Raw genomic sequence first — 27855 nt, forward strand, 5'->3', positions numbered from 1 at the left:
ACTGGAAAACGCGTATTTAAAAACATTTGTTTTACTTCGCTATAAAACAAATTACATAGCTATAAAAAATAATAATACCATGACCGTTATTACTGTCAGAACATGTGACTATTTTTGGGAGATGGTGGTGTTTTAGGCTAGAATAAAATATTAGCCTACCGAGTAAATCCTTTAAAATTAATCAAATTCGTGCAAACCTTTAGGCTGGTGCTTTTTTTCTCCTCTCCCTATTATTGGTCAGTGGCAGTTCATTTGACTTGAAAGACAGGTATTTTATATTTTCCCTAAAAAAAATGTAGGCTCATACATGTTATTTATAACAGTTTGTACCATTTATTCTGATGTTTCAATACATCTAAAGCTAAACATTACTTCAGTCATCATCTGCATAAGCTATAATAATATTTTAAAAAAGAGAAAATAATGAAAAGCTCAGCTTTACAATATTTTCCACAAGTCTTATGCAAATCTTTTGGTTACAGACAAATTGAATTTGGTGAAATAATACTTTATGCAATCAACAATTTCAAAGTGTAACACAGCAAATAAGCATATATGATATACACTGGAATGTTCTATAATCAGGGGCTTCCTGGAATGGCACCTTCCAACCGAGTATAGATGGCTGAGGAGGGTCTCTGAGGGTGAGGAGAGCACTGGGTCTGGGGTCCTTGTGTTATAGAGCTGGATGATGAAGAGGAGGAGACGCATGAAGAGGATGAGCGAGGTGCCTGGTACCTGGGAACGAAGAAAAGGGTATAACAGCAAAAACAAATGCATATAAAATTATGAAATTCATGGCTCTAAATGCTGCCAATTATTAGTAAAGTCGGAAAGACTAATCAGATAATAGTTAATCAGCCAATTCGGTAGCAACTCTAATAGAGTCCTCTGCAGGTTAAACTCAACAGGTTACTACAGGTACTGTAACTCACCAGGATCGTGACTTCCGGACCCTTCCTGATGCAGTGGTCCTGTCCCTGAAGGGGACGTTGACTAGCAGGTCTCTCCTGGGGCTACCGGGACCTCCAAAGGCCTGCTCCAGGTGTGCTCCATTAAGGTTGAGGTTGTACATGGTGGGTGGGCTCATATCTAGCTCCAGGAGCATTACATTCTCAGCCTATAGGAATAAGGAATGAGAGAGAAAGAGAGAGGAAGTTTAATGTAATGGACGGCGACGATGGAAAGCATCTGCAATTGATGACTCAATAAAATGGGTGGAAATTGTGTTCTGGACATTAATCAGTACAGTATGTCAATGGACCTCAAGTATGAGCAAAGTTTTTTAAAATCATATACTGTCAAATACAACTGATTAAACATTTTCCATCTAGCACATGTAATACATTTAGCAAAATTACACTACACTAAATTTCAATCTCAAATATATAGATTTCCATAGATACAAAACCTAGCACCAACCCACCCGGTATCTAGACTGAGCTCCTGTTGTGACAGCCATCTGTGCATATTGGCTGATAGGTCTCTTGTATCCCACCACAGAAGTGGGCCTTCGTTTCACCTGATAAGCCGATTTACTGCAATAAGATGTGTATGGGAGGAAAGACTAGTTTAGGAGTTATTTAAGGAGTTAAAAGAAAAAAAGTATAGATAACATATTGTGACAAAGTAGTCAATTTTTAATACTTTTCCAGGTAGAACTCTTTTGGGTTCCATGTAGAACCCTCTGTGTAGAGGGTTCTACATGTAACTCTAAAGGGTTATACCTGGAACCAAAATGGTTCTACCTGGAACCAGAAAGGGTTCTTCAAAGGGCTCTCCAATGGGGACAGCCAAAGAACCTTTGTAGGTTCCTTTTTTTCCTAAGAGTGTAGTATGGACTAGTGTAGACTGGGTGAACTCACTGACCTTTCTGAAGTAACAGAGGACCTAAACCTCCACTGGTCCTCCTCACTGTCAAAGTGAAGCCTGTTCATAATCTTGTTCTTTTCTTCAGGGGGGATGAAATTTTCAATTAAGAGATACCTGCAGGTAAAACATAAAACATATTGTAAAAAGTGAGCCAAATTGGCGTAGTCTGTGTGTGTGTTGCGTGCGTACTTGCATGATTACAAGTTATTAATACTCACTTGAACTTGAGTTCTCTGGTGAGTTCATTCTGTGTCTGCTCAAGCTCCTGTCTGGTTACTACATGCTCATCAATGACGTCCCCAATCTCAGCCTTCACCAACTGCAGCTTGGCATACAACTGGATCAACGAGAGAGGAAACACAATAGGAGAACAAAATAACTCCATTAAATATTATAACACCCTTATCAAAATACCTAGAATTAGGAAATAGAATTGTGTCTCAAATCAGTTAAAATTAAACATGAGGTCATAATAATTATCATACAGTATATGGGCTTTATGTATATGGAAGGATTGGTTAGTCATCTGTTTTACCCTTTTCAGCTTCTTGGTCTTGAGATCCACCTCCTGCTGCAGGGAGGAGAAGGTCTCTCTCAGCTCTCCTGTCTCCTCATCCTGAGCCATCACTTGCTGCTGGATCTCTCTCTCCCGTCTTATCTAAATACAAATAAAAATGACTTTTATTCCAGGGAAATTCCTTTGTGGAGTCATTGTTCATTTATGTAAACCCAATATAGCTAGGCCTTGCCTACACTCACATAATATGAGATATCTATATATATATCTATATCTATCTATCTATCTATCTATCTATATATATATATATATATATATATATATACAGCCATTCTCCATGATGCTTACCAAAATCTAAGATACGTGAACACAGAGAGAAAAAAAAACAATGCATAAACCTGGATGCACATTGAGAAATATAATATGATATAGAATTACCACTTGCAACATGGTCATTACATACAGCAATATTTCCGATATACTAGAGGGATAGTCTAGTTGTTTTGTGTCTTCGCCACGACTCCCCCAATCTATCATAGCCTATGGGTTTGTAGACGATCTCTCACCTGCTCTGCAATCTCTTGCCTCTTCAATTCCAGCATCTTCTGTTGCTCATTAGTGTGGTCAATAATGTTCTTTCCCCCAGCCAATATTTTGCTCTCCATTGCCTGGAGGGAAAGACACGTGGTAATATGGATAATTGATTATTGGAAAGACTGATGCTCTGTATCATGACCAATGAATCATTGCTCATATTAAACCAAAATGCACTATTGTCTCATATACAGAAACAGAGTAAATAATAATATATTTATTGTCACCTTATATTTCTCAATAATCTTTTCCATGGATTCCTGTTCCTTCTGCATGTGGTCCATCATCCTTTCATTTTCCATCTGCTCCTTCTCACCAAATGGCTTCCATTTCTCTCTGGCCCCTGGGCTGCTATGGGCGCTGGTGGGAAGAAGCTTTTTGGGGTTATCCTCCGCAGATCTCATTCTATGTATCGGTATCGTGGATGTAACAACTTTTTCGGAACGGCCCTCTACAGAGTTATCCATGGATTTGAATCTACTTATCGCTATACTTCTTTCCTCCTCTTTCTTCCTCTTGCTTTCCTGTTCTTCCTTCATATAGTATTTTGCATTCCACTCCCATTCTGCTTCCAGAGCCTTCCACAGTTCCGCATCCTTTTCCCTGTGGGCTACATCCTCCACAATCATACTTTTAGTCAGTCTTCTGCTATTCCTTCTCCTCCTCCTTTCCTTTGCCAGCATCCCTCGCTCCTCCAGTTGGGCCTTCAGGCGGGTGATCTCCTCCTGAAACTCTCTCAGCAGAGCATCCTTTGGATCCTCATTGATCTTGGGTTTGTTCTTTATATTTTTAGCCCTGTCAGCGTACCTCAGGGTCGTTAGGGACTCTTCATAGTTCTTGGACGCTGGTCCCAGAGTGGCTACCATGACCGTCTTTGCATTGCCACCAAGTGAATCCTGGAGCAGGCGGGTAAGTTTAGAGTCCCTGTAAGGGATGTGTGTGCTCTTCCCATCCACCAGAGCGGAGATGACATTACCCAGTGCTGAGAGGGACAGGTTGATTTTAGTGGCCTCTTTCAGGCGTTCCCCATTAGCACCAGTCTTTCTCTGACGTTCGCTGCCAGCCAGGTCAACCATGTTCAGCTTCCCAACCCGTATGTGGTCCTCTCCATCTGCACCTTTCTCACTGCACTCCACTGTGATCATGAAGATGGCATGGGACCGCGAGCTGCGTTCGTTCATATTGGTGAATCCCACAGACCTGGACTGGTCTCCTATGTTCATGACATGTTCGATCTCCGTGACATTCTTGCTGACAACCGAAGACAGGTCTTTGACATAGACACCTGAATCTGGGTTTTCTTTGAGGTCTAGTTTCTTGTTGTTGTCCTTACATAACAGATCCCTGACCTCCTCCCTATAGATCTCTAGATAGGATGCCCTAACTAAATATTGCTGATTCTGAGACCTGGAGATCTGTGTAAAAATGTGGTTAAATGAATTTGGGATGATCCCTCTCTCATTGTCTGTGGGCATACCTAGCATAGTGAAGGTTTTACCTGTCCCAGTTTGCCCATAAGCTAATATGGTCCCGTTGAATCCTTGCAACACGGAGTCTACAAGGGGTCTAACTGTGTCATCATAAATATCGCTCTGTTTCGACTCAGAGTCGTAGACTGCATCAAAGGTGAACGATTTCATGGGTTCTTCAGGTGACGCCCTTGGGTTCCTCAATGTGATCTGCCCCAGTTTTGTATTCACCTCCAATATGTTATCGTGGTCCATCGTCTCCTCTCTCCTGTTGAATGGGCGGCATCGCACGACCACCTTCACAGCCTCGCACTGTCTCGACATATTTAGTCCTTCGATCCTTGACCGTAAAATTGATTTCTCCGCAACACTTCCACGGTATACGTCGCTAATTGCGCATCAAGGAAATTACACGTCTCGCACCGCAGCTCCGCTGAGCAATACTCAGGTACACCAATTCATGTCATTCGCAGAAAATGTTAACAGTCTGTAATCAGACACACCTAATAACACGGACATACCCTGCGTAGCCTACGTGTTTTATCTCCAAATCTGAGGAACATCCTCCTTGATCCTGACAATGATAACGGCCTCCACCATTCTCAAACGGCATGCACCGCACCAAGGCTTCATGGTACAAAGGATGCTGCGCCACCACCGCTGGAAAATACCGCCGTCGGCCAGCCCTGCCCAACCCTGTATACGTCCCCAGTCCCCCGGTACACACCCGTCGCTCTGCTGCAGACAATAGGAACAAGGCATGTGACTAACACAACCAATTGGATTAAAGGGGCAATCAGCAGTTGCTACATACATTTTTATACATTTTTTTGGACTTAAATTGAAATGTACCCATTGATTCGTCAAGAATATAACTTCAATTCCTCATGAGCTTAGTTCAAATGTTCTAACATCTGAACCCAAAACATACGCTTGTCATAAGCTCCAATGTCTGTAAACCAAGTAAATGTTAACAAACATTATATAACCTCAAACTATGGTTAAAACAATCATTTAATGGATGACCAGCCCTTGCATCATAGCCCTGCCTGTGAATTGGAAAGTGGTTACATTTCTCCAGCCTCAGCCCTCTGCTTTTTACCCGAAACTGGGGTGGGAAGGACACGTTGTTTCTACTGCCGATTGCCGCCTTAAATCAAAAATCTTGTAACTAAGTGTAGCCTAATGCAATTCTTTAATACATGTGATCAAAATAGGCCTAGTAAACAAATGACACATTTAGCCCAATCTGATTTTCATTCATTGAAAATCAAAGAATATACATAGGCCTACACATTTGACTTCAGCATGATTATTTATTAATTTACGGACTCTAAATATTCATACAATCACTGCCCAAACCATGGAATAAAGACCTTGATAAATGTATATAAAAAAAAATACATATAAAAATGTTTACCTCATTAGTAGATGACAATCAATAAAACATGAACAAGCCAAGAAGTGTGGGACAAGACCAGTCACTTATGAAGGCTGAAATGGCACCCTATTCCCTTTATAGTGCACTCATAGACCAGGGCCCCATAGGGCTCTGATCAAAAGTTGTGCACTACATTGGGAATATGGTGCCATTTGAGATGTAGCCATGAATTTAATTTGCATTGTGAGAAGATTAAGAATCCCCTTGGGTCTACTCCTGCCTCAGATGGATATTACAGTAGAATATTATCAAAAAGGAAACAAAACGAAAATGTTCAGAAAATACAAAAAAAACAACCAAACCATAAAAAATAGATTCCTGTTAGCCATGAATTCTGAAATCTCTGACTACAACTTGAAAACATTTATTTTGTTTAGTGATTTGTAAAAACAGGCCACTTTCATGATTTCTCTTCTGCAACCCAAACTTTAACTTAAAGGGATAGTTCAGAATTTTGGCAATGAAGCCCTTTATCAATGTCCCCAAAGTCCGATGAACTCGTGGATAGAATTTGTACGTCTCTGCGTCCAGAATGAGGGAAGTTAGAGGTAGTTTCGCGAGCAAATGCTAACTAGCGTTAGCTTACATTCAGTCTTTGCTCGAAAATAGTTTGCATATCGTTTTCACGAGTTAATCTGACTCTGGGGAAGGAGATAAAGGGTTTCATTGTCGAACCATCTCTTTAAACTCAGGGCTTATTTCTTTAACAGACAAATATACGGCCTAGGCCCATTCTAATGGCAGCCTGCTATTAGGTGGTAGTGATACATGGTGATGAGGAAAGTCACTTGTGGAATCTCTTGCTGGAGTCCTTGGCGTGATCCAGCAGTAGCTGACAGGGGGTAAAGTGGTTACCGTAAACCTCCTCATACCTCTTCATCTTCTCTACTAGCTTGTTGGCACCAAAGGTATCCACAAACCGGAAAGGACCTGAACAGAAAAGGTTTAAAGAGAAGGTTGATACACGGTTAGTATGATTCCTTTTAAAAGCGTCATCCCATGATGAAAGCTTTTTATAATAATATAGGCATATCTGATAGCTCAGTCTGAAATACTCAAATTGGACAATGAAATTATTTTAGTCAAGTACGGCTCAACAAACCGGAAAAGAACTAAACAGGGAAGGTCAAAGAGAAGGTACAATAACACTCCTAATTGTAGCACAAAAGGCTATCTGCCTACTGTTAAACCTGAAAAGAGTTCAACACCACATACAACACTAAACTGGTTGATGCTCATGTCATGTGATCACCCTGTGTGTGTGTGGCTCAGCTGGTAAAAGCATGGTGCTAGGTAATGTGTTCAATTCCAACAGGGATTAGATACACATACTAAACATGTACACACTCACTGTACTGTAAGTGGTATATAGCATAGTATAAAGCAGGAATATTCAAATCTAGACCTCAAGTTCAGTTCCACTGCCGATTTTCATTCTTGTTCTTTTAGTCAGGGACTGATTTAGACCTGGGACACTAATTTGGGGGCAGTTAATTATCAGAATTAATTATATAGAACAGAAAACCAGCAGTACTCTGTCTGGACCGCCAGGCTCATAACATATGAATACCCCTGGTATGGAGTGAACACCCACCTCCAAGGCAAGGGGGGAATCCCAGACCAAACACAGCTCCTATGTCTCCCTCCACAGGGCCGTTCAGGATCCCCTCCTGCAGACACATAACTGCTTCGTTGACGAACCGAGAGACCAGACGGTACTGGATATCAGAGTCTGAAGACCTGGAAAGAGAAGATATAGACAGGGTTAAGTGGTGGTGTGTATGATTCTATATGGCTCCGTTGGTAACAGCTAGCAAATGCAAAAGGTACATTTTTTTGTTGTTCATGCATTCAATGTACTTTAACTTGCTTTAGAGGGGACATTTCCCCAGTGGTTACTACTCACACTAACGGATTTGGTGTCAGTTTATATTTCTCCAAGACGTCTTCAATATCGGGGTTGACGTCTTTGCTTTTGAGTCCTGGCGTATAGACATAGCAGCCCTTCCCTGATTTGCGGCCTGTTGATTAAATTAATTGGGTATGAGATATACCAACGATGATGACCATGCATTTCCCAATATATCATTTGCCACTCTACAGTTTTCTTCAATTCCACACGTCCTCGCTCTCCTTGCCTCCTCAAACCTCAATGGACAACAATATTCAAAGTCCCTCCCCAACGCATCTTGAGAAAGAGGCAAGGTGAGAGGATGCAAAGAGTCAAGGAAATATTGATTAAGAAAAGAGAGTCTTCGTCTCGACGTCCTACAAACAAGATAATTTACCCTTGAATCCTTTCTCCACCATAGTCTTCAGCACCTCAACGTTTCCACCTCCGAACCTCGATCCGAATGCTTTGCCCAGGTCCTCAGCTACATGGGCAGCCACGTCAATGCCCACTTCGTCAGCCAGTGTAGCAGCGCCCACTGGGAACCCAAAGCCTGTGGTCAGGGCATCTAGCTTCTTGGGGTCAACTCCCTCCTGAGAACACACACAGCCCAACATACAGGTGAATCTTTTTTTATTGTTATTATTGGGACGCATGAAATACCCCCTCCAATTCAACATTGTATATGACAACAGTGTCCATTTCCAAATATCCATACTTGCATCTTAAATAATAGGCTGTTTGAATGAGGGAAAAAAAAATGTGTTTTCACATTGTGATAATGAAGTACACTTTAAATGCCCTGATGTCATATTCATTTGGACTTTGACAACATGATCATCTGATATGGGGATGTGCTACCGAAATTAACCAACAACGTGAAACAACGCAATCGCGCTTTACAAATTCTCAGTATGCGAAAATGGAACGTTTTATAGTGTGTAAATAAATAAAATTATAAATTCAATGCACACTTCTACAATGCATTGGAAGAGGTGGGCTTCGAGTGATAGGGCCTAATTCTCTTCAAGTAGCTAAACAACCAAACTAGGCTACTTAAATTGGGAAGATGCCAAATGGAGAAGCTTCTGCGGTGGTGTTCACAAACAGTGGTGGAAAAAGGACACAATTTTCATACTTGAGTAAAAGACACCTTCAAAGGAAATGAGTCAAGTGAAAGTAACCCAGCAAAAGACAACTTGAGGAATTTGGTTTGAAATATACTTAAGTATTAAAAGGTAAAAATCATTAAACATTTCTTATATTAAGCAAACCAGACTAGATTTTCTTGTTTAAAAAAAAATGTATTTACATTAATAGCCAGGGGCATAGTTCAACACTCAGACATAATTTACAAACAAAGAATGTGTTAAATGAGTCTGCCAGATCAGAGGCAGTAGGGATGAACAGGGATTACATTTACATTACATTTAAGTCATTTAGCAGACGCTCTTATCCAGAGCGACTTACAAATCGATACGTGCGTGAATTAGTCAATTTTCCTGTCCGGCTAAACATTCAAAATGTAACAAGTACTTTTGGGTGTCAGGAGAAAATGTGAGGAGTAACAAATACATTATTTTCTTTAGGAATGTAGTGACGTAATGTGGTCAAAAATATAAATAGTAGTGGGCTCCCGGTTGGCGCAGTGGTCTAAGGCAGTGCATCGCAGTGCTAGCTGTGCCACCAGAGACTCTGGGTTCGAGCCCAGGCTCTGTCACAGCCGGGAGGTCTATGGAGCGACGCACAATTGGCCTAGCGTCGTCCGAGTTAGGGAGGGTTTGGCCAGTAGGGCTTGGCCAATATCCCTGTCTCATTGCGCACTAGCGACTCCTGTGGCGGGCCGGGCGCAGTGCACGCTAACCAGGTCGCCAGGTGCATGGTGTTTCCTCCGACACATTGGCTTTCGACCTTCGTCTCTCCCGAGCCCATACGGGAGTTGTAGCGTTGAGACAAGACAATAACTACTAATAATTGGATACCACAAAAAAGGGTAATATATATATATATATATATATATTTTAAACTACTTAAGTAGTACTTTAACGTATTTTTACTTAAGTACTGTTCAAATGAAGAGCTGGCTTTTTTGACCAAAGTGGATTTCTGTTTTCTCATTGAAAAGTGTTTCTTGGCCTTCCTCAGAGCTTTTAAAGTAATTACTAAACCATCTTTTCATTTCTGGATTTGTCGGTACCGGGGACTCGGTATATGGATATACGTTATTGATGTCATGTTAATCAGGCCTTTTGATTTCAACATATGGATTTATCTAGTTTTGTAAGCTAGGCTAACCATTTAATTATAGGGCGAATGTGATAGTCTGTCTATAACCAGCCTGAGAAGGTGTATAACCATTGCTATTCTATTCAGTTTAGATGAATTAATTGAATTTCAAATTAGCAGTTATCAGGCTGGTTAATGCGATGCAGGTCTGTTCAATTTGGAAAAAAATCGACCTTCACTCGGCCCCGCCCCACCTACTAAGCCAGTCAGGAGCTGCTACTGCGTTTTGTCCGTCACATACTGCATACTTTCTACTAAACAGTATGCGACGATGAATACATAGTATGCAGATGAAGTATGTTGTACGCTAGTATGGGCATTCGGACATGTCCAGTGTGTGTGTGTGTGTGTGTGTAATAACACTAACCTGTAGGAGTCTCACTGCCTCAGCTAACATAGGAGCAAGACACCTGGTGGTGTAGAACCCAGGTCCATCCTGCAAACAAAAACACAAATGATTATGGGCACATGAAAAGCACACACATATGTATACAGTGGGGCAAAAAAGTATTTAGTCAGCCACCAATTGTGCAAGTTTTCCCACTTAAAAAGATGAGGCCTGTAATTTTCATCATAGGTACACTTCGACTATGACAGACAAAATGAGAAGGAAAAATGTATGTATGCATGTATGTATAAAATCCATTTATTAGCATCATTATGCTTATCAACACACTTAGGGAGAATACAGGAAGTAAGCAATGAGCAGAAGCTCACTCACCCCGACAACGATGATAACTTTGCCCTGCTTCAGGCCTACAGCTACAGCAGAGGCAGTGGTGTCTTTAGAGGTCTTATCTGTAGTGATGATCTCCAACAGCTGCATCTTGTCCACTGGAGAGAAGTAGTGCATGCCAATCACCTACACGATAGAAAATACAATACAACTTTATTTACATGTATCCATTTATACAAAGAACCAACTCGTGCTTTTAAACCATCTAGAAACCTAATACTCCACAAATGACTTTGTAATTTCGATGACGGGTATTCGTATCAACATTTGAGCTTTTATAATAAACAAAATGTCTTTACAGTGTTACATATTTGTTTCTAGGGCACAACATGTGCTTCAAAAGCAGCTAGAATTTATATAGGCAGTATCTCAAATCAATTTTCACATGCTACCAATAAAAGGTTCATTTAAAACCCTGCCTACAATACAGAAACAGGAGACAAGCTCCTGTCCCTATTGGCGGTACTGATTCAGACGAGGCTTACTCGTCCAAGGCTTGCTCACTTATACAGAGACGGCAACAACTTTTTTTTTTGTTCTCACAGTACCCAGCCCCAACCACACAACACATGTAGAGAGGTTATTGTAGACAACGGGATCCATAAGGGACAGCCTTTTGTTAAACAGGAATGTTAACCCCATTGAACTCTTAAGTAAACATACCTTTTCTGGCCTAATGCTAGCAGCAGCGATATCTTTGATGGGGAGAGCAGACGTGTTGGTAGCAAATATACAGTGAGGGGGGATCACCTGCGATCAAACAAAAGTTCATTCAGAACAAACATCTTGTCCAATAAGAAATGCTTATTCGTGTTGTGAGAAAACGCTTTTTGTTCCGTGCCCTAATGAACACAGCGCTGATTTTAACATTCAGTGCTACTCACAGCTTCCACCTCCTTGATGACTCTGTGTTTGATGTTGAGGTCCTCAAACACAGCTTCTATGACCATGTCAGCCTTCTCAAAGCCGCTGTAGTCCAACTGGCCAGTTAAGCTGGCCAATGTGAAGTCCCTCTCAAATGACGTGATGGTTTTCTTTTTGGTTTTGTCATTGAGGCTGGTGAGGAAAGTGAGGGCAGGTTTATTCTCGGGACCTAGAACCAAATCTCGTGTGCGTCAGTTAGTCGATTTACATTTTATGTTAACAGTCTGTCAAGAGTGATTAGGGCAGGTTCAACAACATTCATTTAGTCCCTTCAACAACTACAACTATTCTTTAAAGGGATAGGGAACCGGGTGACAGGTAGCCTACCATTTAAGCGCTTTGAGACAGTAGTTTTTCACTAGGTGAAAAATCTCTTGATGTGCCCAGGAAGGCTAATTGCTGATGTAAATGTAATAGTTCACCCAAATGACACATTGGTTTCCTTACCCTCTAAGCAGTCTATGGAAAAGGTATGACAGCATTTCATGCTTTAGTTTAGTTTCCCTGGCACTGTATCCACAAGCTAACCATTTAGCATTTGTGGCACAAATCCCATTCATGTGAAGGGATACTAGCATTTTTCACGTCCAAATCATCCAAAAGTATCTCAAATTGATTGTGAAGCTCAAGGTCAAATCATTTTAACTTTATAAGTGAAAAATGCAAACACATGCCACAATTACTAAAACGTAAGCATGTGGAAACAGTGCCAGGGAAACTATACCAAAGCATGGATTGCTGTCATACATTGTCCATAGACTGCTTACAGAGTAACGAAACCATGATGTAATTTTGGTGAACTACGGCCGGTTCCCCAGACACAGATTAAGCCTAGTCCTGTGCAAAAAAAAAATAGAGAATCTCCAATAAAAATGCTTCTTAGTCCAAGACCAGACTTAATCTGTAGGAAACCATTTCTATGAGTTTTAACTGCAACCGTCCTGTCTGTGACCCCATATGCCAGACAACCAGGACATTGTGTAGCCGATGTAGAATCGATAGCTAGTTAGCAGTGACCTATCGCTCTCTGGTAAACCCACCCTTTGTAGACCTGCTGCTGGCCCCTGCTCAGGCCCTCCACAGTGGTGTCTTTCAGGACAGTGTGAATGCCCTTGTCCACAGTCACCTGGGCAATGCCTGCACCCATCAGACCTGCTCCCAAAATGGCCAGGTTCCTGGTGGATCAGGGATGAAGAAACACATGGTTAGAATACAATAGATTGAAATGATTGTCCACCAAGGAGGATTTTTGAAATTACTATATTTCCAGTTACCATGTTAACTCTTTACTAGGGCTGACCCCAATTAGTCGACTGTTCAGACATTAGGCTGTTGGTTGAACGAGATTTATTTATTTAGTATACACTACCGTTCAAAAGTTTGGGGTCACTAAGAAATGTCCTTGTTTTTGAAAGAAAATCACATTTTTTTTGTCCATTAAAATAGCATCAATTTGATCAGAAATAGTGTAGACATGGTTAATGTTGTAAATGACTTCTGTTGCTGGAAATGGCAGATTTTTTATTGAATATCTACATAGGTGTACAGTGGCCTACAATCAGCAACCATCACTCCTGTGTTCTAATGGCACATTGTGTTAGCTAAATCGAAGTTCATCATTTTAAAAGGCTAATTGATCATTAGAAAACACTTTTGCAATTATGTTAGCACAGCTGGAAACTCTTGTTCTGATTAAAGAAGCAATAAAACTGGCCATCTTTAGACTAGTTGAGTATCTGGAGCATCAGCATTTGTGGGTTCGATTACAGGATCAAAATAGCCAGAAACAAAGAACGTTCTTCTCAAACTCGTCAGTCTATTCTTGTTCTGAGAAATGAAGGCTATTTCATGCGAGAAATTGCCAAGAAACTGAAGATCTCGTACAACACTGTATTACTCCCTTCACAGAACAGTGCAAACTGGCTCTAACCAGAATAGAAAGAGGAGTGGGAGGCCCCGGTGCACAACTGAGCAAGAGGACAAGTACATTAGTGTCTAGTTTGTTTCTTAGACGCCTCACAAGTCCTCAACTGGCAGATTCATTAAATAGTACCCGCAAAACACTAGTCTCAACATCAACATTGAAGAGGCGACTCCAGGATGCTGGCCTTCTAGGCAGCGTTGCAAAGAAAAAGTCATATCTCAGACTGGCCAATAAGAAGAAAAGATTAAGATGGGCAAAAGATCAGACACACTGGACAGAGTGGCCAGCACAGTCACTGGATCTCAACCCTATTGAGCTGTTGTGGAAGCAGCTTGACCGTATGGTACGTAAGAAGTGCCCATCAAGCCAATCCAACTTGTGTTAGGTGCTTCAGTAAGCATGGGGTGAAATCTCTTAAGATTACCTCAACAAATTGACAACAAGAATGCCAAAGGTCTGCAAGGCTGTAATTGCGGCAAATGGAGGATTCTTTGACGAAAGCGAAGTTTGAAGGACAGAATTATTTCAAATATAGTCTTTACTATATTTCCTATTCATTTTGCATTTCATGCATGTTTTCATGCAAAACACATACATTTCTAAGTGACCCCAAACTTTTGAACAGTGGTAGTAATATATATATATTATTTTAGTACCAGTCAAAAGTTGACACCTACTCATTCCAGGATTTTTCTTTTTACATTTTTCTACATTGTAGAATAATAGCAAACATATCAAAACAAGGAAATAACACATATGGAATCATGTACTAACTAAAAAAAAGTGTTAAACAAATCTAAATATATTTTAGATTCTTCACCCTTGGCCTTCATGACAGCTTTGCACATTCTTGGCATTCTCTCAACAAATTTCATGAGGAACGCGTTTCAATTAACAGGTGTGCCTTGTTAAAAGTTCATTTGTGGAATTTCTTTCCTTAATGCGTTTGAGACAATCAGTTGTCTGTGACAAGGTAGGGATGGTATACAGAAGATAAGGCTATTTGGTAAAATACCAAGTCCATATTTTGGCAAGAACCGCTCAAATAAGAAAAGAGAAACGACAGTCCATCATTACTTTAAGACGTGAAGGTCAGTCAATCCAGTAAATTTCAAGAACTTTGAAAGTTTCTTCAAGTGCAATCGCAAAAACCCATCAAGCACTATGATTAAACTAGCTCTCATGAGGACCGCCACAGGAAAGGAAAACCTAGAGTTACCTCTGCTGCAGAGGGTAAGTACATTAGAGTTACCAGCCTCAGAAATTGCATCCCAAACGAATGCTTCAGAGTTCAAGTAACAGACACATCAACTGTTCAGAGGAGACTGCATGAATCAGGCCTTCGTGGTCAAATGGCGGGAAATAAACCACTACTAAATGACACCAATAAGAAGAGACTTGCTTGGGCCAAGAAACACGAGCAATGGACATTAAGCCGGTGGAAATCTGTTCTTTGTTCTGATGAGTCCAAATTTGAGATTTTTGGTTCCAAACGCTGTCTCTTGGTGAGACGCAGAGTAGGTGAACGGATGATCTCCACATGTGTGGTTCCCACCGTAAAGCACAGAGGTGGTGTGATGGTGCTTTGCTGGTGACACTGATTTATTTAGAATTCAAGGCACACTTAACCAGCATGTCTACTACCACAGCATTCTGCAGCGATACCCCATCCATCTGGTTTGCGCTTAGTGGGATTATCATTTGTTTTTCCAACAGGACAATGACCCAAAACGCACCTCCAGGCTGTGTGAGGACTATTTGACCAAGAAGGAGAGTGATGGGGGAGGGGTGTCAATGAAAAGTACAATAAAGGAAAACTTCTATTTCGCCCTATCCATATAGGCTAATTCCCACAAGTGTAAGGGGTTAATGGCATGACCTATCAGCATAAATGTTTTGAGCTCCAGAGATCTCAGAGCTGCGTCTGATCAGTATTCTAATATTTGTAATACAATTTGCATTTCTCACTAATTAAAACCAAAATATAGCCATTTAACTAGTTTTGGGTCAAAGGTCATCACTTACTTCACAGGTCTCTCAGGGACTCCAAAGCGGTTCTTCTTGCATGCCACCTGGCCGTGGTAAAGGCCAATCAGCGCATTTGATTCAGAGGTCATTGCCAGTTTGCCAAAGTTCTGTAACAAAATAATAATTGTAAAATGTTTCATACAAAACCATTCAACTTATTGATAAGCACATTATACATTTTTACAGTATTCATAATCAATCTAATCTAATTCAATGTATATTCTCTCACCTGTGCTTCCGCCAAATAGCCAGAATCTGGGCCCTGCTCCAAGCCAGCCTTCACACTCTGACGGGGGAGAAAGGGGAATGAGAAGTCCTAAGTGTCTTTTAAGAAAACCAAGGTGTGAGTGAACCCATTCTGGAGCTCTGCATCTACTTTCAAAAACAGCTGCCACTTCATATCATTATCTCACTATAATCATCCTCATCATTATTGAATGATAAAGTAAATGACAAATTCCTCCTACCTCAATGATTTTCAAGGGGGCAGGATACAGTCCCTTGCTCATCTTCATGACTTTGGCTGTGACAGTTTTGTAGATTTGTTGTCGCACAAACTCAATGCCCATTACATAATCTTGGACTTCTGCAGAGGAAGGAGTGAAAAGAAAACAAGGTGATGGTAACATATGGCAAGGTTGGAAAACAACAACCATGAGAGGCCTACATTTAAAAAGCCTGCCTTTGTTTTATGTAGATTATATACAGAGGTGTGGCCAAATTCCCCATTTCTTCTAAATTAAGTTAAAATTGAAAAACTTATTGTATTTCCAACATTGCAGGACAAATTGTATTTTTGTAAACTTAAAAAGGAGCACTATGCAGAAATCACTCCGCCATTTGCTAAAATTAGAATAATTTGCCTAACTTCAGTTTGTGACAAAACAAGCAAATATAATGCCTTTGGCAAAGATAACCCCCAACAGGTGCTTCTCACATCCATTATTGAGTTTGCTCCACCCTTCTATTAGCAATTTGACCAATTAAACAAAATTAGAGCTCTTTGGAAACAGATCAGCTCCGTGATTAAAAAAATATAGATATATTTTTTTTAAAGTGTTTGTCTTGGCCAAAGGCTGATTAAACAAGTACCAGCTCCAATCATTTTGTCCTTGCCATTTGTCTTTATTTTCTAAATTAAAATTATAAACTTAACGCTGCAATGTGTAACTTTTTAAAGGATCAACCAAATTAACATAGAAATGCAAGTTACAGATCTGTAATTCTCTTTGAAAGCATGTCTAAGAAGCAGTAGATCTGTTCTGTGCGTGCCATTTGTATGCTTCCTGTTCATAAGTCAGTTTTTTGTGTCTTTACTTTTGGTTTTGTACACCAGCTTCAAACAGCTGAAAACAAAATATGTGGTAGCCTAGTGGTTAGAGCATTGGACTAGTAACCAAAAGGTTGCAAGTTCAAACCCCGAGCTGACAAGGTACAAATCTGTCGTTCTACCCCTGAACAGGCAGTTAACCCACTGTTCCTAGGCAGTCATTGAAAATAAGAATTTGTTCTTAACTGACTTGCCTAGTAAAATAAAGGTTAAAATATAAATAATAATAATAATTTCAGAGCGGTTTAGATGGTACAATGATTCTCTACACTTTGGTTGCTTGTTTTGTCATATACCTGAAATTAGGCGAACTATTAGAGTTTTAGCAATAAGGAAATAGCAGAGCGATTTCTGCATATTGCACCTTTAAGTTAACAAAAACATTGGTTCTGCAATGTTGAAAATCCAGTAACAAGTTGTGGATTTTTTTATTTCAATTTATTTTACAAGAAATAGAGAATTATTTAAGAAGGGTGCCAATATATTTGGCCACAACTGTATAGTAAGTCATTCTTGGCATGAGCCTTTGTTTTTGGGCACTATACTAAGTGCCATGTATATCTACATTGTATTTGGGTCTAATACTTACTCTGCATCATGCCTTTCTCCTTGGTGAGAGAGATCTTCTTGTTGACGATTCCTTTGGCACACTGTATGGCAACCTCCTCCAGGTACTCAATGGTCCTCTCCTCTGGACTCTTCAATCCAGGTCCTGGAAGATCAAAAGGGCATAAATTAGAAGCATTTAGATACCGGACCTGAAAGTACCTGACCCGTAAAATTTTTTTTTAAAGAATCTCAATGAACATTTCATCAATAAACATATATTTACTATAATATTGATTCAAATTAGTTGAGCAATTACTATACCTAGTGGGTCCACTAGCTGGTGGACCAGACCCATCTTCTTGGCTTTGTCTGCCCTGATGTTTCTTCCTGTCAGCATCATGTCAAAGGCACCGGGAATACCCACCTAAAGACAACATATTGATATTTATGACAACATTCCATTAAAAAAATATATAAATATATATATATAAATATTTTTTTTTTATCTGCTGAACTCAAATCAAGAAAATCAAACACTGCTACAACAGGCAAAATCCGTGCTGCAAAGCTGATCAACTTAAGAATACTGAAGCCCTCTGCAGTTGTCAGTGTGCATACTGTAGCGACTATGATTTACTGTTGCATTGCACTAATATCACTCTGAAATACTATTGTAGATCAAAGTTACTGTGCTATTCAGGTACAGTTTATGGATTTATAAAGTATTTCGCCAGATACTGACCATTTTAGGGAGTCTCTGTGTTCCACCAGCTCCAGGTAGAAGACCAAGCATCACCTCAGGAGTACCAAGGACAGTCTTTTTGCTCTTAGTAGCAACTCTATATTGACAGACGATGGCAAACTAAAACACACAACACATTAAACATTGCATTTAGAAAATAACATAACTTGGGGGAAAAGGAACTAAACTCAAATTGGTCTTGTTAATTGAGAATAATTAAATTTGTTTTGATACGTAATACTGGAATAATATGATGTACCTTAGGACTTAACGTCTGTATGTTATTGACCTTTGTCCCATCTATGTACATTTTGTATTCCTGATGCTCACGCCGATAAATCAATTTCCTTCCTGACGCAACTGGATCTGGCGCCTCTCAGTTTGACTGTTTCCGTCCGGAACCCATTTCCCAGGATCCAGTACCTCTCGTGGCATGATTATTATTATTTTTGTTTGTTTTCAATGTAAAAATTCAAATAAAAGCAATCACAGTTAATTCAAGTTGACTTCTCTGTAGTTCTCATGCCCCGTAAAAAAAATCGTAATGTAAAATAACTGTGCCCGATATTGTAAGAATTGATTTGGGTTGGCCAGACCGGGTTTATGGTTTACACAACATTCTAGCCTAGAGACCAAATTGTGGCTCTCGCTGAGGTGAAAATAAGAAATATGTTCTTAACTGACTTGCCTAGTTAAATAAAAGGTAAAATAAAATAAAGGTGAGAGAGACAAGTCTTTCTAGGATCTCTCTCCCAGCTCTGATTAGACATGAGCCTGCAACTCATCTCTCCACTTTATTTTTTCCTTATTAGAATCATAGCCGTGGGAAGGGTGCTGCAGCACCACTGATAAATTGAAATACATTTGCCAAAGATATAGAATTACTGCTGTCTGTTCAGAAAGAAATGTAATAATTCAGAATACTACACCAGGAGTAGGCCTATAATTAATCCACAGAGAATTGAAAAAAGAAAAGAAAAATGGTAATAATTGTATTAAATAGTCCAGCTGTGGATTGTGTGTAGCTCAGTCACAAGGCAGGTCTACAGTCGTGAAAGTGCGGCAAATCGGTCAGTGAACATCATGTAGGGGAAACAGGCCAAAATTTCAAATATAATCGCGAGGGGGGGACAGATTAAAAAGCCAATGGATCCTGCTGAAAAGAGAAGACTTATCTGTCTGTAGGCTACTAAGTCATCAACTTCCAAATAGGCCTATTGTAAAACAATGCTGATCATTCAAAGTAAAAGAGAGAGAAGCTTTTGGCACAAGCGTATCAGCCAATCGCCAGTGAGTGAGCTGCACATCACTGGGTGAGTCAGTGAAACTGGAAAGTTTTTTAGGACTATAATTTCCTCTTTATATTGTACAACGTATGTCGCCATACACCTAGACCTACTATTGATGGATTCAAGACATGGTCGTTTTTTTTATTGATCTCAGATTGTCAGTGTCAAAGTAGCCTGTCATTCATGTGTTCCAGTACCTCAGAGCCCCCCAGGTCACCACCCTCTTGGACTCACTTTTGGTTCCGTCATCTCCCCATTTCCAAATTAAACACTGCGATTACAACAAAACAGTGTAAATGGTAGCCACTTTGTTCACCTCTAAGCCTCCTCCTAAGCAGGGGCCATTGATGGCTGCAACAATAGGTTTGGGAGACTTTTCAATCCTCGCAAACATCTTCTGTCCCTCCTGAGAAAGCTTTGTGACCTCTTCTGAGGTGTTACAGGCCTGGATCATGCTGCAAAGGAGAGAAGAGAGAGTGTGTGTGGGGATAAGAGTTAGGGTTGCAAAGATACTGTTAACTTAGAAAAGCTAGCGGAATCTTCTGTAATTTTGGTCATCTATAGTAACTCGGGTAATAGCGCTATTAATTACATAAATAAATCTCAGCGCTGTAAAGCAAAAAAACAAACAAGCCATTTAAAAACAACAATCATGAGTAGATAGACGGTCAAGAGACTGAAGGTTGATAAAGTTCATGGCTTGATTGATGTCAGCGGAGGGAGGTGGTCAAAGGGGAGAGCTGGGAGCAGGCAAGCAGCACCATCCATGCAGTCTGTGGCTTCGTAATAGAATTATTAAGTTAGAATTCCGTACTAGCAACTGGACTCGTAGCCAGCTACTCTTCACTACTGCCATAATGCAGCTCACACTTGGGTGATGCTACAGCAGTCAAGAGACGCCAGAAAGATACCACACCTCAATAGTAACTCAGGAGTAGCCGTATAACATAGTCCACCATAGAGTCATGGCCATCTATCATATATATATATATACACACGCAAATACACTGCTCAAAAAATTTAAGGGAACGCTTAAACACAATGTAACTCCAAGTCAATCACACTTCTGTGAAATCAAACTGTCCACTTAGGAAGCAACACTGATTGACAATAAATTTCACATGCTGTTGTGCAAATGGAATAGACAACAGGTGGGAAATATAGGCAATTAGCAAGACACCCCCAATAAAGGAGTGGTTCTGCAGGTGGTATGCTTCCTGGCTGATGTTTTGGTCACTTTTGAATGCTGGCGGTGCTTTCACTCTAGTGGTAGCATGAGACAGTCTACAACCCACACAAGTGGCTCAGGTAGTGCAGCTCATCCAGGATGGCACATCAATGCGAGCTGTGGCAAGAAGGCTTGCTGTGTCTGTCAGCGTAGTGTCCAGAACATGGAGGCGCTACCAGGAGATAGGCCAGTACATCAGGAGACGTGGAGGAGGCCGTAAGAGGGCAACAACCCAGCAGCAGGATCGCTACCTCTGCCTTTGTGCAATGAGGAGCAGGAGGAGCACTGCCAGAGCCCTGCAAAATGAACTCCAGCAGGCAACTAATGTGCATGTGTCTGCTCAAACGGTCAGAAACAGACTCCATGAGGGTGGTAATGAGGGCCCGACGTCCACAGGTGGGGGTTGTGCTTACAGCCCAACACCGTGCAGGACGTTTCGCATTTTCCAGAGCACACCAAGATTGGCAAATTCGCCACTGGCGCCCTGTGCTCTTCACAGATGAAAACAGGTTCACACTGAGCAGGTGACAGACGTGACAGAGTCTGGAGACGCCGTGGAGAACGTTCTGCTGCCTGCAACATCCTCCAGCATGACCAGTTTGGCGGTAGGTCAGTCATGGTGTGGCATTTTTTGGGGGGGCCGCACATCCCTCCATGTGCTCGCCAGAGGTAGCCTGACTGCCATTAGGTACCGAGATGAGATCCTCAGACCCCTTGTGAGACCATATGCTGGTGCGGTTGGCCCAGGGTTCCTCCTAATGCAAGACAATGCTAGACCTCATGTGGCTGGAGTGTGTCAGCAGTTCCTGCAAGAGGAAGGCATTGATGCTATGGACTGGCCCGCCCGTTCCCCAGACCTGAATCCAATTGAGCACATCTGAGACATCATGTCTCGCTCAATCCACCAACGCCATGTTGCACCACAGACTGTCCAGGAGTTGGCGGATGCTTTAGTCCAGGTCTGGTCTGCATGCACCTCATCAGGAGCATGCCCAGGCGTTGTAGGGAGGTCAAACAGGCATGTGGAGGCCACACACACTATTGAGCCTCATTTGGACTTGTTTTAAGGACATTATATCAAAGTTGGATCAGCCTGTAGTGTGGTTTTCCACTTTAATTTTGAGTGACACCAAATCCAGACCTCCATGGGTTGATAAATTTGATTTCCATTCATAATTTTTGCGTGATTTTTGTTGTCACCACATTCAACTATGTAAAGAAAAAAGTATTTAATAAGAATATTTCATTCATTCAGATCTAGGATGTGTTATTTTAGTGTTCCTTTTATTTTTTTGAGCAGTGTATATACATACAGTACCAGTCAAAAGTTAGGACACACCTACTCATTCAAGGATTATTTTTTTTTTTTTACTATTTTCTACATTGTAGAAAAATAGTAAAGACATCAAAACTATGAAATAACATATGGAATCATGTAGTAACCAAAAACAAAAAAAAGTGTTAAACTAATCAAATATATTTTAGATTCTAAAGTAGCCACCCTTTTCTTTGATGACAGCTTTGCACACTCTTAGCATTCTCTCAACCAGCTTCACCTGGACTGCTTTTCCAACAGTCTTGAATGAGTTGTGGGAACTATGACGCAACACTCCATCACTCACCTTCTTGGTCAAATAGCCCTTACACAGCCCAGAGGTGTTTTTTGGGTCATTGTCCTGTTGAAAAACAATTGATAGGGCAAACCAGATGGGATGGCGTTTCGCTACAGAATGCTGTGGTAGTCATGCTGGTTAAGTGTGTGATTTATTTAGAATTCAAGGCAGACAATGTCACTAGCAAAGCACCCCCACACCATCAGACCTCCTCCTCCATGATTCACAGTGGAACCACTTTTTTAAATGTATCAGTTATTTTTCCAGGTAAGTTGACTGAGAACACGTTCTCATTTACAGCAACGACCTGAGGAATAGTTACAGGGGAGAGGAGGGGGATGAATGAGCCAATTGTAAACTGGGGATTATTAGGTGACCGTGGTGGTTTGAGGGCCAAATTGGTAATTTAGCCAGGACACCGGGGTTAACACCCCTACTCTTACAATAAGTGCCATGGGATCTTTAATGATCTCAGAGCGTCAGGACACCCCTTTAAAGTCCCATCCGAAAGACGGCACCCTACACTGGGCATTGGGACATTTTTTAGACCAGAGGAAAGAGTGCCACCTACTGGCCCTCCAACACCACTTCCAGCAGCATCTGGTCTCCCATCCAGGGACTGACTAGGACCAACCCTGCTTAGCTTCAGAAGCAAGCAAGCAGTGGTATGCAGGGTGGTATGCTGCTGGCGGTGATCATATGCGGAGATTATCCATTCACCTACTCTGCATCTCACAAAGATACAGCGGTTCGAACCAAATCTCTCATATTTGGACTCAACAGACCAAAGGACAGATTTCCACCAGTCTAATGTCCATTGCGCGTGTTTCTTGGCCCAAGCAAGTCTCTTCTTATTATTGGTGTCCTTCAGTAGGTTTCTTTGCAGCAATTTGACCATGAATGCCTGACCCACACAGTCTACTCTGAACAGTTGATGTTGAGATGCATCTGTTACTCTGTAAAGCAATTATTTGGGATGCAATTTCTGAAGCTGGTCACTAACTTATCCTGTGCAGCAGAGGTAACTCTGGGTCTTCCTTTCCTGTGGCGGTCCTCATGGGAGCCGGTTTCATCATAGCGCTTGATGGTTTTTGCAACTGCACTTGAAGAAACTTATTGAAATTTACCAGATTGACTGACCTTCATGTCTTAAAGTAATGATGGACTGTCATTTCTCTTTGCTTATTTGAGCTGTTCTTGCCATAATATGGACTTGGTCTTTTTCCAAATAGGGCTATCTTCTGTACATACCTTGTCACAACGCAACAGATTGGCTCAAATGCATTAGGAAGGAAAATAAATTACACAAATTAACAAGGCACACCTGTTAATAGAAATGCATTCCAGGTGACTACCTCATGAAGCCGGTTGAGAGAATGCCAAGCGTGTGCCTTGCAAGGCAAAGGGTGGCTACTTTGAAGAAACTCAAATATAAAATATATATATATTTTGGATAGTAAATGATTCCATGTGTTATTTCAGAGTTTTGATGTATTCACTATTACTCTACAACATAGAAAATAGTACAACTAAAAGGAAAAACCCTAGAATTAGTAGGTGTCCAAACCTTTGACTGGTACTAATATATACATACTATATTACACTGAGTGTACAAAATATTAAGAACAGAATGGGAAGTGAGGTGAAAGCTATGATCCCTTATTGATGTCACTTGTTAAATCCCCTTCAAATCAGTGTAGATGAAGGGGAGGAGACAGTTTAAAGGATTTACAAGCCTTGAGACATGGATTGTGTATGTGTGCCATTCAGAGGGTGAATGGACAAGAAAAAAAATATTAAAGTGCCTTTGAACGGGGTATGGTAGTAGGTGCCAGGCTCACCAGTTTGTGTCAAGAACTGCAATGCTGCTGGGTTTTTCACACTCAACAGTTTCCCATGTGTATCAAGAATGGTCCACCACCCAAAGGACATCCAGACAACTGTGGGAAGCATTGGAGTCAACATGGGCCAGCATCCCTGTGGAATGCTTGACATCTTGTTGAGTCTATGCCCTGACAAATTGAGGCTGTTCTGAGGGGGGGGGGGGGGTGTTCTTAATTACAGACACCTGTGATAATCTGAAGTATTCAAAAAGGCCAATAGATGTCATCTGATGAAAAAAAAGGTATGCTAACCAAAATTCTTAGTTACCTGGAAAACTGACAGTTTCAAGTAATATACCCTTCCTTAGCAGCACTAATCACAACACTTAGAACCTAGTACCCAAGAACCTTGCATAGTGCTGAAATACTTTATGCTAGACTAAAATGCAACATTTTAAATATTGTGTAGGCCTAGGTATCAGAACATCAAACAAGAAGGAGTTCAGCATTTTGAGTACACAGCATGTAGACCTAAGTGTCACCAAAGCTAATATTTTCTATAATATGTGAAAGTTGTGACTGACTTGATGTCAGCTCCTGCAATGAAGCAACCAGGCTTGGAGGAGATGAGGACAGCACTCTGGACTGCATCATTGGCCAAGACCTCATTAAATACTTCTATCATCTCATTCTGCATTTGAACCGACAGAGTGTTAACCTGCAGACACAAAAGACAGATTCAGATTTCAGTCTCATGCATGAATTGAAAAAATGTCAAGGAAGATGCAATCATCTTTATGTAAATTGCCTTGGAAGTTGGGTCATTCATCCGAATAACTGCCACATCCTCTTTGACTTCATAGTTGACATGGGTTCGGGCTGTGCAAATAGAGAGAATATCTCATGAAAATATATCAAATTAACAAACCCCATACTTTTATTAGGCTAATCAAATTAGTTAATATCCCACTAACCAGTCTTTCAACTTACCTGACATAGCACGTGCAACTGAAAAGGTACGACATGAGATATCTAAAAATATAAAACAAGAAAAGGGTTACATTTAATTCAGCTAGTTACAAATGATAACAGGAAAACATACAGCTATCTTAGGTGATACATGTGTCTCTGTATGGGAAGTCAAATAAGGCAAAACTTTATTTATTCTCAGCCTGGGGGTGAGAACTCCCATTTAGTGTTGATGACAGCCTCATGGTAGGAGGGAAAAGCCCCCCCCCCCAAAGTATTCCCACACATAGAGATACATGATCATATACAAATGTGAGCAAGGTTTTAAATTGTTACATTTTAGTCATAATGTTATATCTGTTTGGGCTTGCGGTCAATTTGCAGTCTACAATTTATTTGTAATTTCTTCCTTGGAGGGCATAGGCCCACCCTCTTGGCAGCCAGGCCCACCCAGTGGAGAGCCAGCCCCAGCCAATTAGAATTCGTTTTTCAGCCCATGAAACATGGGACCAACACTATACATGTTGCTTTTATATTATAAATACCATATACACACACACACACACACACACACACACATATATATATATATATTTTTTTTTTTTTTTTTTTTCAGTGTAGATGATGATTGCCTGCCTGCTCTATGGTTTGACCTCAAGACACTGACCTCTCACCTAGATTCCCTCCATCAGTCAGGGACACGTTGATATTTTGTTAAACATTGAATGGCAAATGGAAGCGTTTATTGTAAAGTGTAGATGTGTTTAGACAACAAAATTGCAGGAAAAGTTTGACTTGACGATGAGTGAGTGAGTGAGTGAGTGATCATAGTTAGCTATTCAGCTAACGTTAGCTAGTGAACTTCATTCATGTGACGAAGCTATCTATAGCAAAGTAATTTGCTCAGGCGGTGAAAGTTTACTCAATTGAACGTGTTATCTTAATCTAAATGAATAACAAATATGTATCTATACCTAGAGTTGTCTAGTAACGTTTTGTTGCTGGCAAACTAAATTAATTAGCTAACGTTAACTAGCTGCCAGAAGTATACCAGTGGTAGCTAGCTAGCCAGCCAGCCAAGTTAGCTGCATCTCCAGTAGAGACGCGTCGGGTTTCCAAAACATGGCTAAACCGTTGAAAGACAGTTGACTTTGGAATCAATTCCACACATTTCAACACAATTCTACCTGAGAGGACGTTGTATCTCTTTGCTGTAATTCTGGAGAGTGCACCCAGGGATCGAACACCAGCCATCTTGGGAGGTCAAGAACACCGAAACAAACGGACTGCAGACAACCGGAAGACGCAATCTAAAGTGGGACAAAAATCTGCTATGCCCCCTTGCAGACAGGCGAGACATAAAATTATTTATATTGTCAAAAATATTAATATCATTTTTACACTTATTGTTGATATGTGCAAGAAAACAAGAGCGGTTCGGACAAATGGGACGTTCATCAGCTTCACATAATGTCAGTTGTTTTGGTGAGAATGATAGGTCAGGATGCTCTCACTATTCTCACTGCCGTTTTTATTTATTTAGGGCGTCTCTCTCTCTCTCTCTCGCTTTAAAGCACGTTGGACCTACTGTATGCTTATAATAATGGCTCTTGTAATAATGGCTCTTTTCTAATGGAGTGCTATGGAAGACAGTAGACATGGGTGGATTTGTACAAATGACTCAGTGTTTCCTTTATACTCAGTGGGCCACTATGGTGGTTATGTCAAGTTGTGATCCTTGAGCCAAAACGCACATTCCTACTCACAGATGGAAACAGGGGAAATTTGTCCACAACAGTGTTTAATATTTTACAAACGGTTGCTTAGCAAGTGTCAAAGCGATAACAGTATAAAGAAAAGGAGGTATTTGGTCCTGGCCTCTTGGTCTGTGAGTGGGTGGGTGTTCCAGATCATGAGAACAGAATCCTAATACAGATGAGAATGGTCTCTGTTTTATTTCACCTTTATTTAACCAGATAGGCCAGTTGAGAACAAGTTCTCATTTACAACTGTGACCTGGCCAAGATAAAGCAAAGCAGTGCAACACAAACAACAACGCAGAGTTACACATGGAATAAACAAACATACAGTCAATAACAATAGGGAAATAATCTGTATACAGTGTGTGAAAATGAGGTAAGATTAGGGAGCTAAGGCAATAAATAGGCCGTAGTGGCGACGTAATTACAATTTAGCATTTAAACACTGGTGTGATAGATGTGCAGAAGATGAATGTGCAAGTAGAGATACTGGGGTGCAAAGGAGCAAAAAACAATATGGGGATGAGATAGTTGGATGGGCTATTTGCAGATTGGCTATGTACAGGTGCAGTGAGTGATCTGTGAGCTGCTCTGACAGCTGATGCTTAAAGTTAGTGAGGGAGATATGAGTCTCCAGCTTCAGTGATTTTTGTTACCTGCTGGAGTGCGTGCTACAGGTGGGTGCTGCTATGGTGACCAGTGATCTGAGATAAGGCGGGGCTTTACCTAGCAAAGACTTATAGATGACCTGGAGCCAGTGGGTTTGGGGACGAATATGAAGCGAGGGCCAGCCAATGAGAGCATACAGGTTGCAATAGTGGGTAGTATATGGGGCTTTGGTGACAAAACGGATGGCACTGTGATAGACTG

At 40.9% G+C, this 27855-nt stretch overlaps 2 protein-coding genes across 2 annotated transcripts; both read right to left on the bottom strand.

The window, feature by feature from the left end:
* Positions 1 to 298: 298 nt before the first annotated feature.
* Positions 299 to 5176, bottom strand: LOC124001812 (kinesin-like protein KIF3B). Its single transcript, XM_046308903.1, has 8 exons — positions 3211 to 5176; positions 2956 to 3057; positions 2408 to 2530; positions 2091 to 2209; positions 1870 to 1986; positions 1427 to 1538; positions 936 to 1120; positions 299 to 738 (listed from the first exon to the last, which is right to left on the bottom strand). The coding sequence occupies exons 1-8, from the start codon at positions 4774 to 4776 to the stop codon at positions 582 to 584; spliced, it is 2481 nt and encodes an 826-aa protein (XP_046164859.1). The 5' UTR covers positions 4777 to 5176; the 3' UTR covers positions 299 to 581.
* A 572-nt stretch (positions 5177 to 5748) lies between these two features.
* On the bottom strand, positions 5749 to 26555 carry hadhab (hydroxyacyl-CoA dehydrogenase trifunctional multienzyme complex subunit alpha b). Its single transcript, XM_046308940.1, has 20 exons — positions 26413 to 26555; positions 25247 to 25288; positions 25065 to 25135; positions 24841 to 24974; positions 19909 to 20047; positions 18304 to 18423; positions 17883 to 17985; positions 17602 to 17724; positions 16150 to 16268; positions 15912 to 15968; positions 15680 to 15789; positions 12771 to 12905; positions 11691 to 11862; positions 11470 to 11556; positions 10792 to 10932; positions 10438 to 10506; positions 8182 to 8377; positions 7800 to 7914; positions 7488 to 7633; positions 5749 to 6823 (listed from the first exon to the last, which is right to left on the bottom strand). The coding sequence occupies exons 1-20, from the start codon at positions 26477 to 26479 to the stop codon at positions 6678 to 6680; spliced, it is 2292 nt and encodes a 763-aa protein (XP_046164896.1). The 5' UTR covers positions 26480 to 26555; the 3' UTR covers positions 5749 to 6677.
* Positions 26556 to 27855: the final 1300 nt, after the last annotated feature.

This window comes from Oncorhynchus gorbuscha, linkage group LG17 (genome assembly GCF_021184085.1).
Source record: "Oncorhynchus gorbuscha isolate QuinsamMale2020 ecotype Even-year linkage group LG17, OgorEven_v1.0, whole genome shotgun sequence".
Taxonomy (NCBI): Eukaryota; Metazoa; Chordata; class Actinopteri; order Salmoniformes; family Salmonidae; genus Oncorhynchus; species Oncorhynchus gorbuscha.

Bases quoted from the DNA above. Each gene is read 5' to 3' on its own strand.
- LOC124001812 (XM_046308903.1), bottom strand. From the start codon at position 4,776: ATGTCGAGACAGTGCGAGGCTGTGAAGGTGGTCGTGCGATGCCGCCCA. The intron at 3,058-3,210 runs GTGACAATAAAT...CTTTCCCTCCAG, and splicing joins AGATTATTGAGAAATATAAG to GCAATGGAGAGCAAAATATT. The intron at 1,987-2,090 runs GTGAGTATTAAT...TTTTACCTGCAG, and splicing joins ACCAGAGAACTCAAGTTCAA to GTATCTCTTAATTGAAAATT.
- hadhab (XM_046308940.1), bottom strand. From the start codon at position 26,479: ATGGCTGGTGTTCGATCCCTGGGTGCACTCTCCAGAATTACAGCAAAG. The intron at 25,289-26,412 runs GTAGAATTGTGT...TTATATTTTTAG, and splicing joins GAGATACAACGTCCTCTCAG to ATATCTCATGTCGTACCTTT. The intron at 8,378-10,437 runs GTTAGTGTTATT...GTGTGTTCTCAG, and splicing joins AGGCAGTGAGACTCCTACAG to GAGGGAGTTGACCCCAAGAA.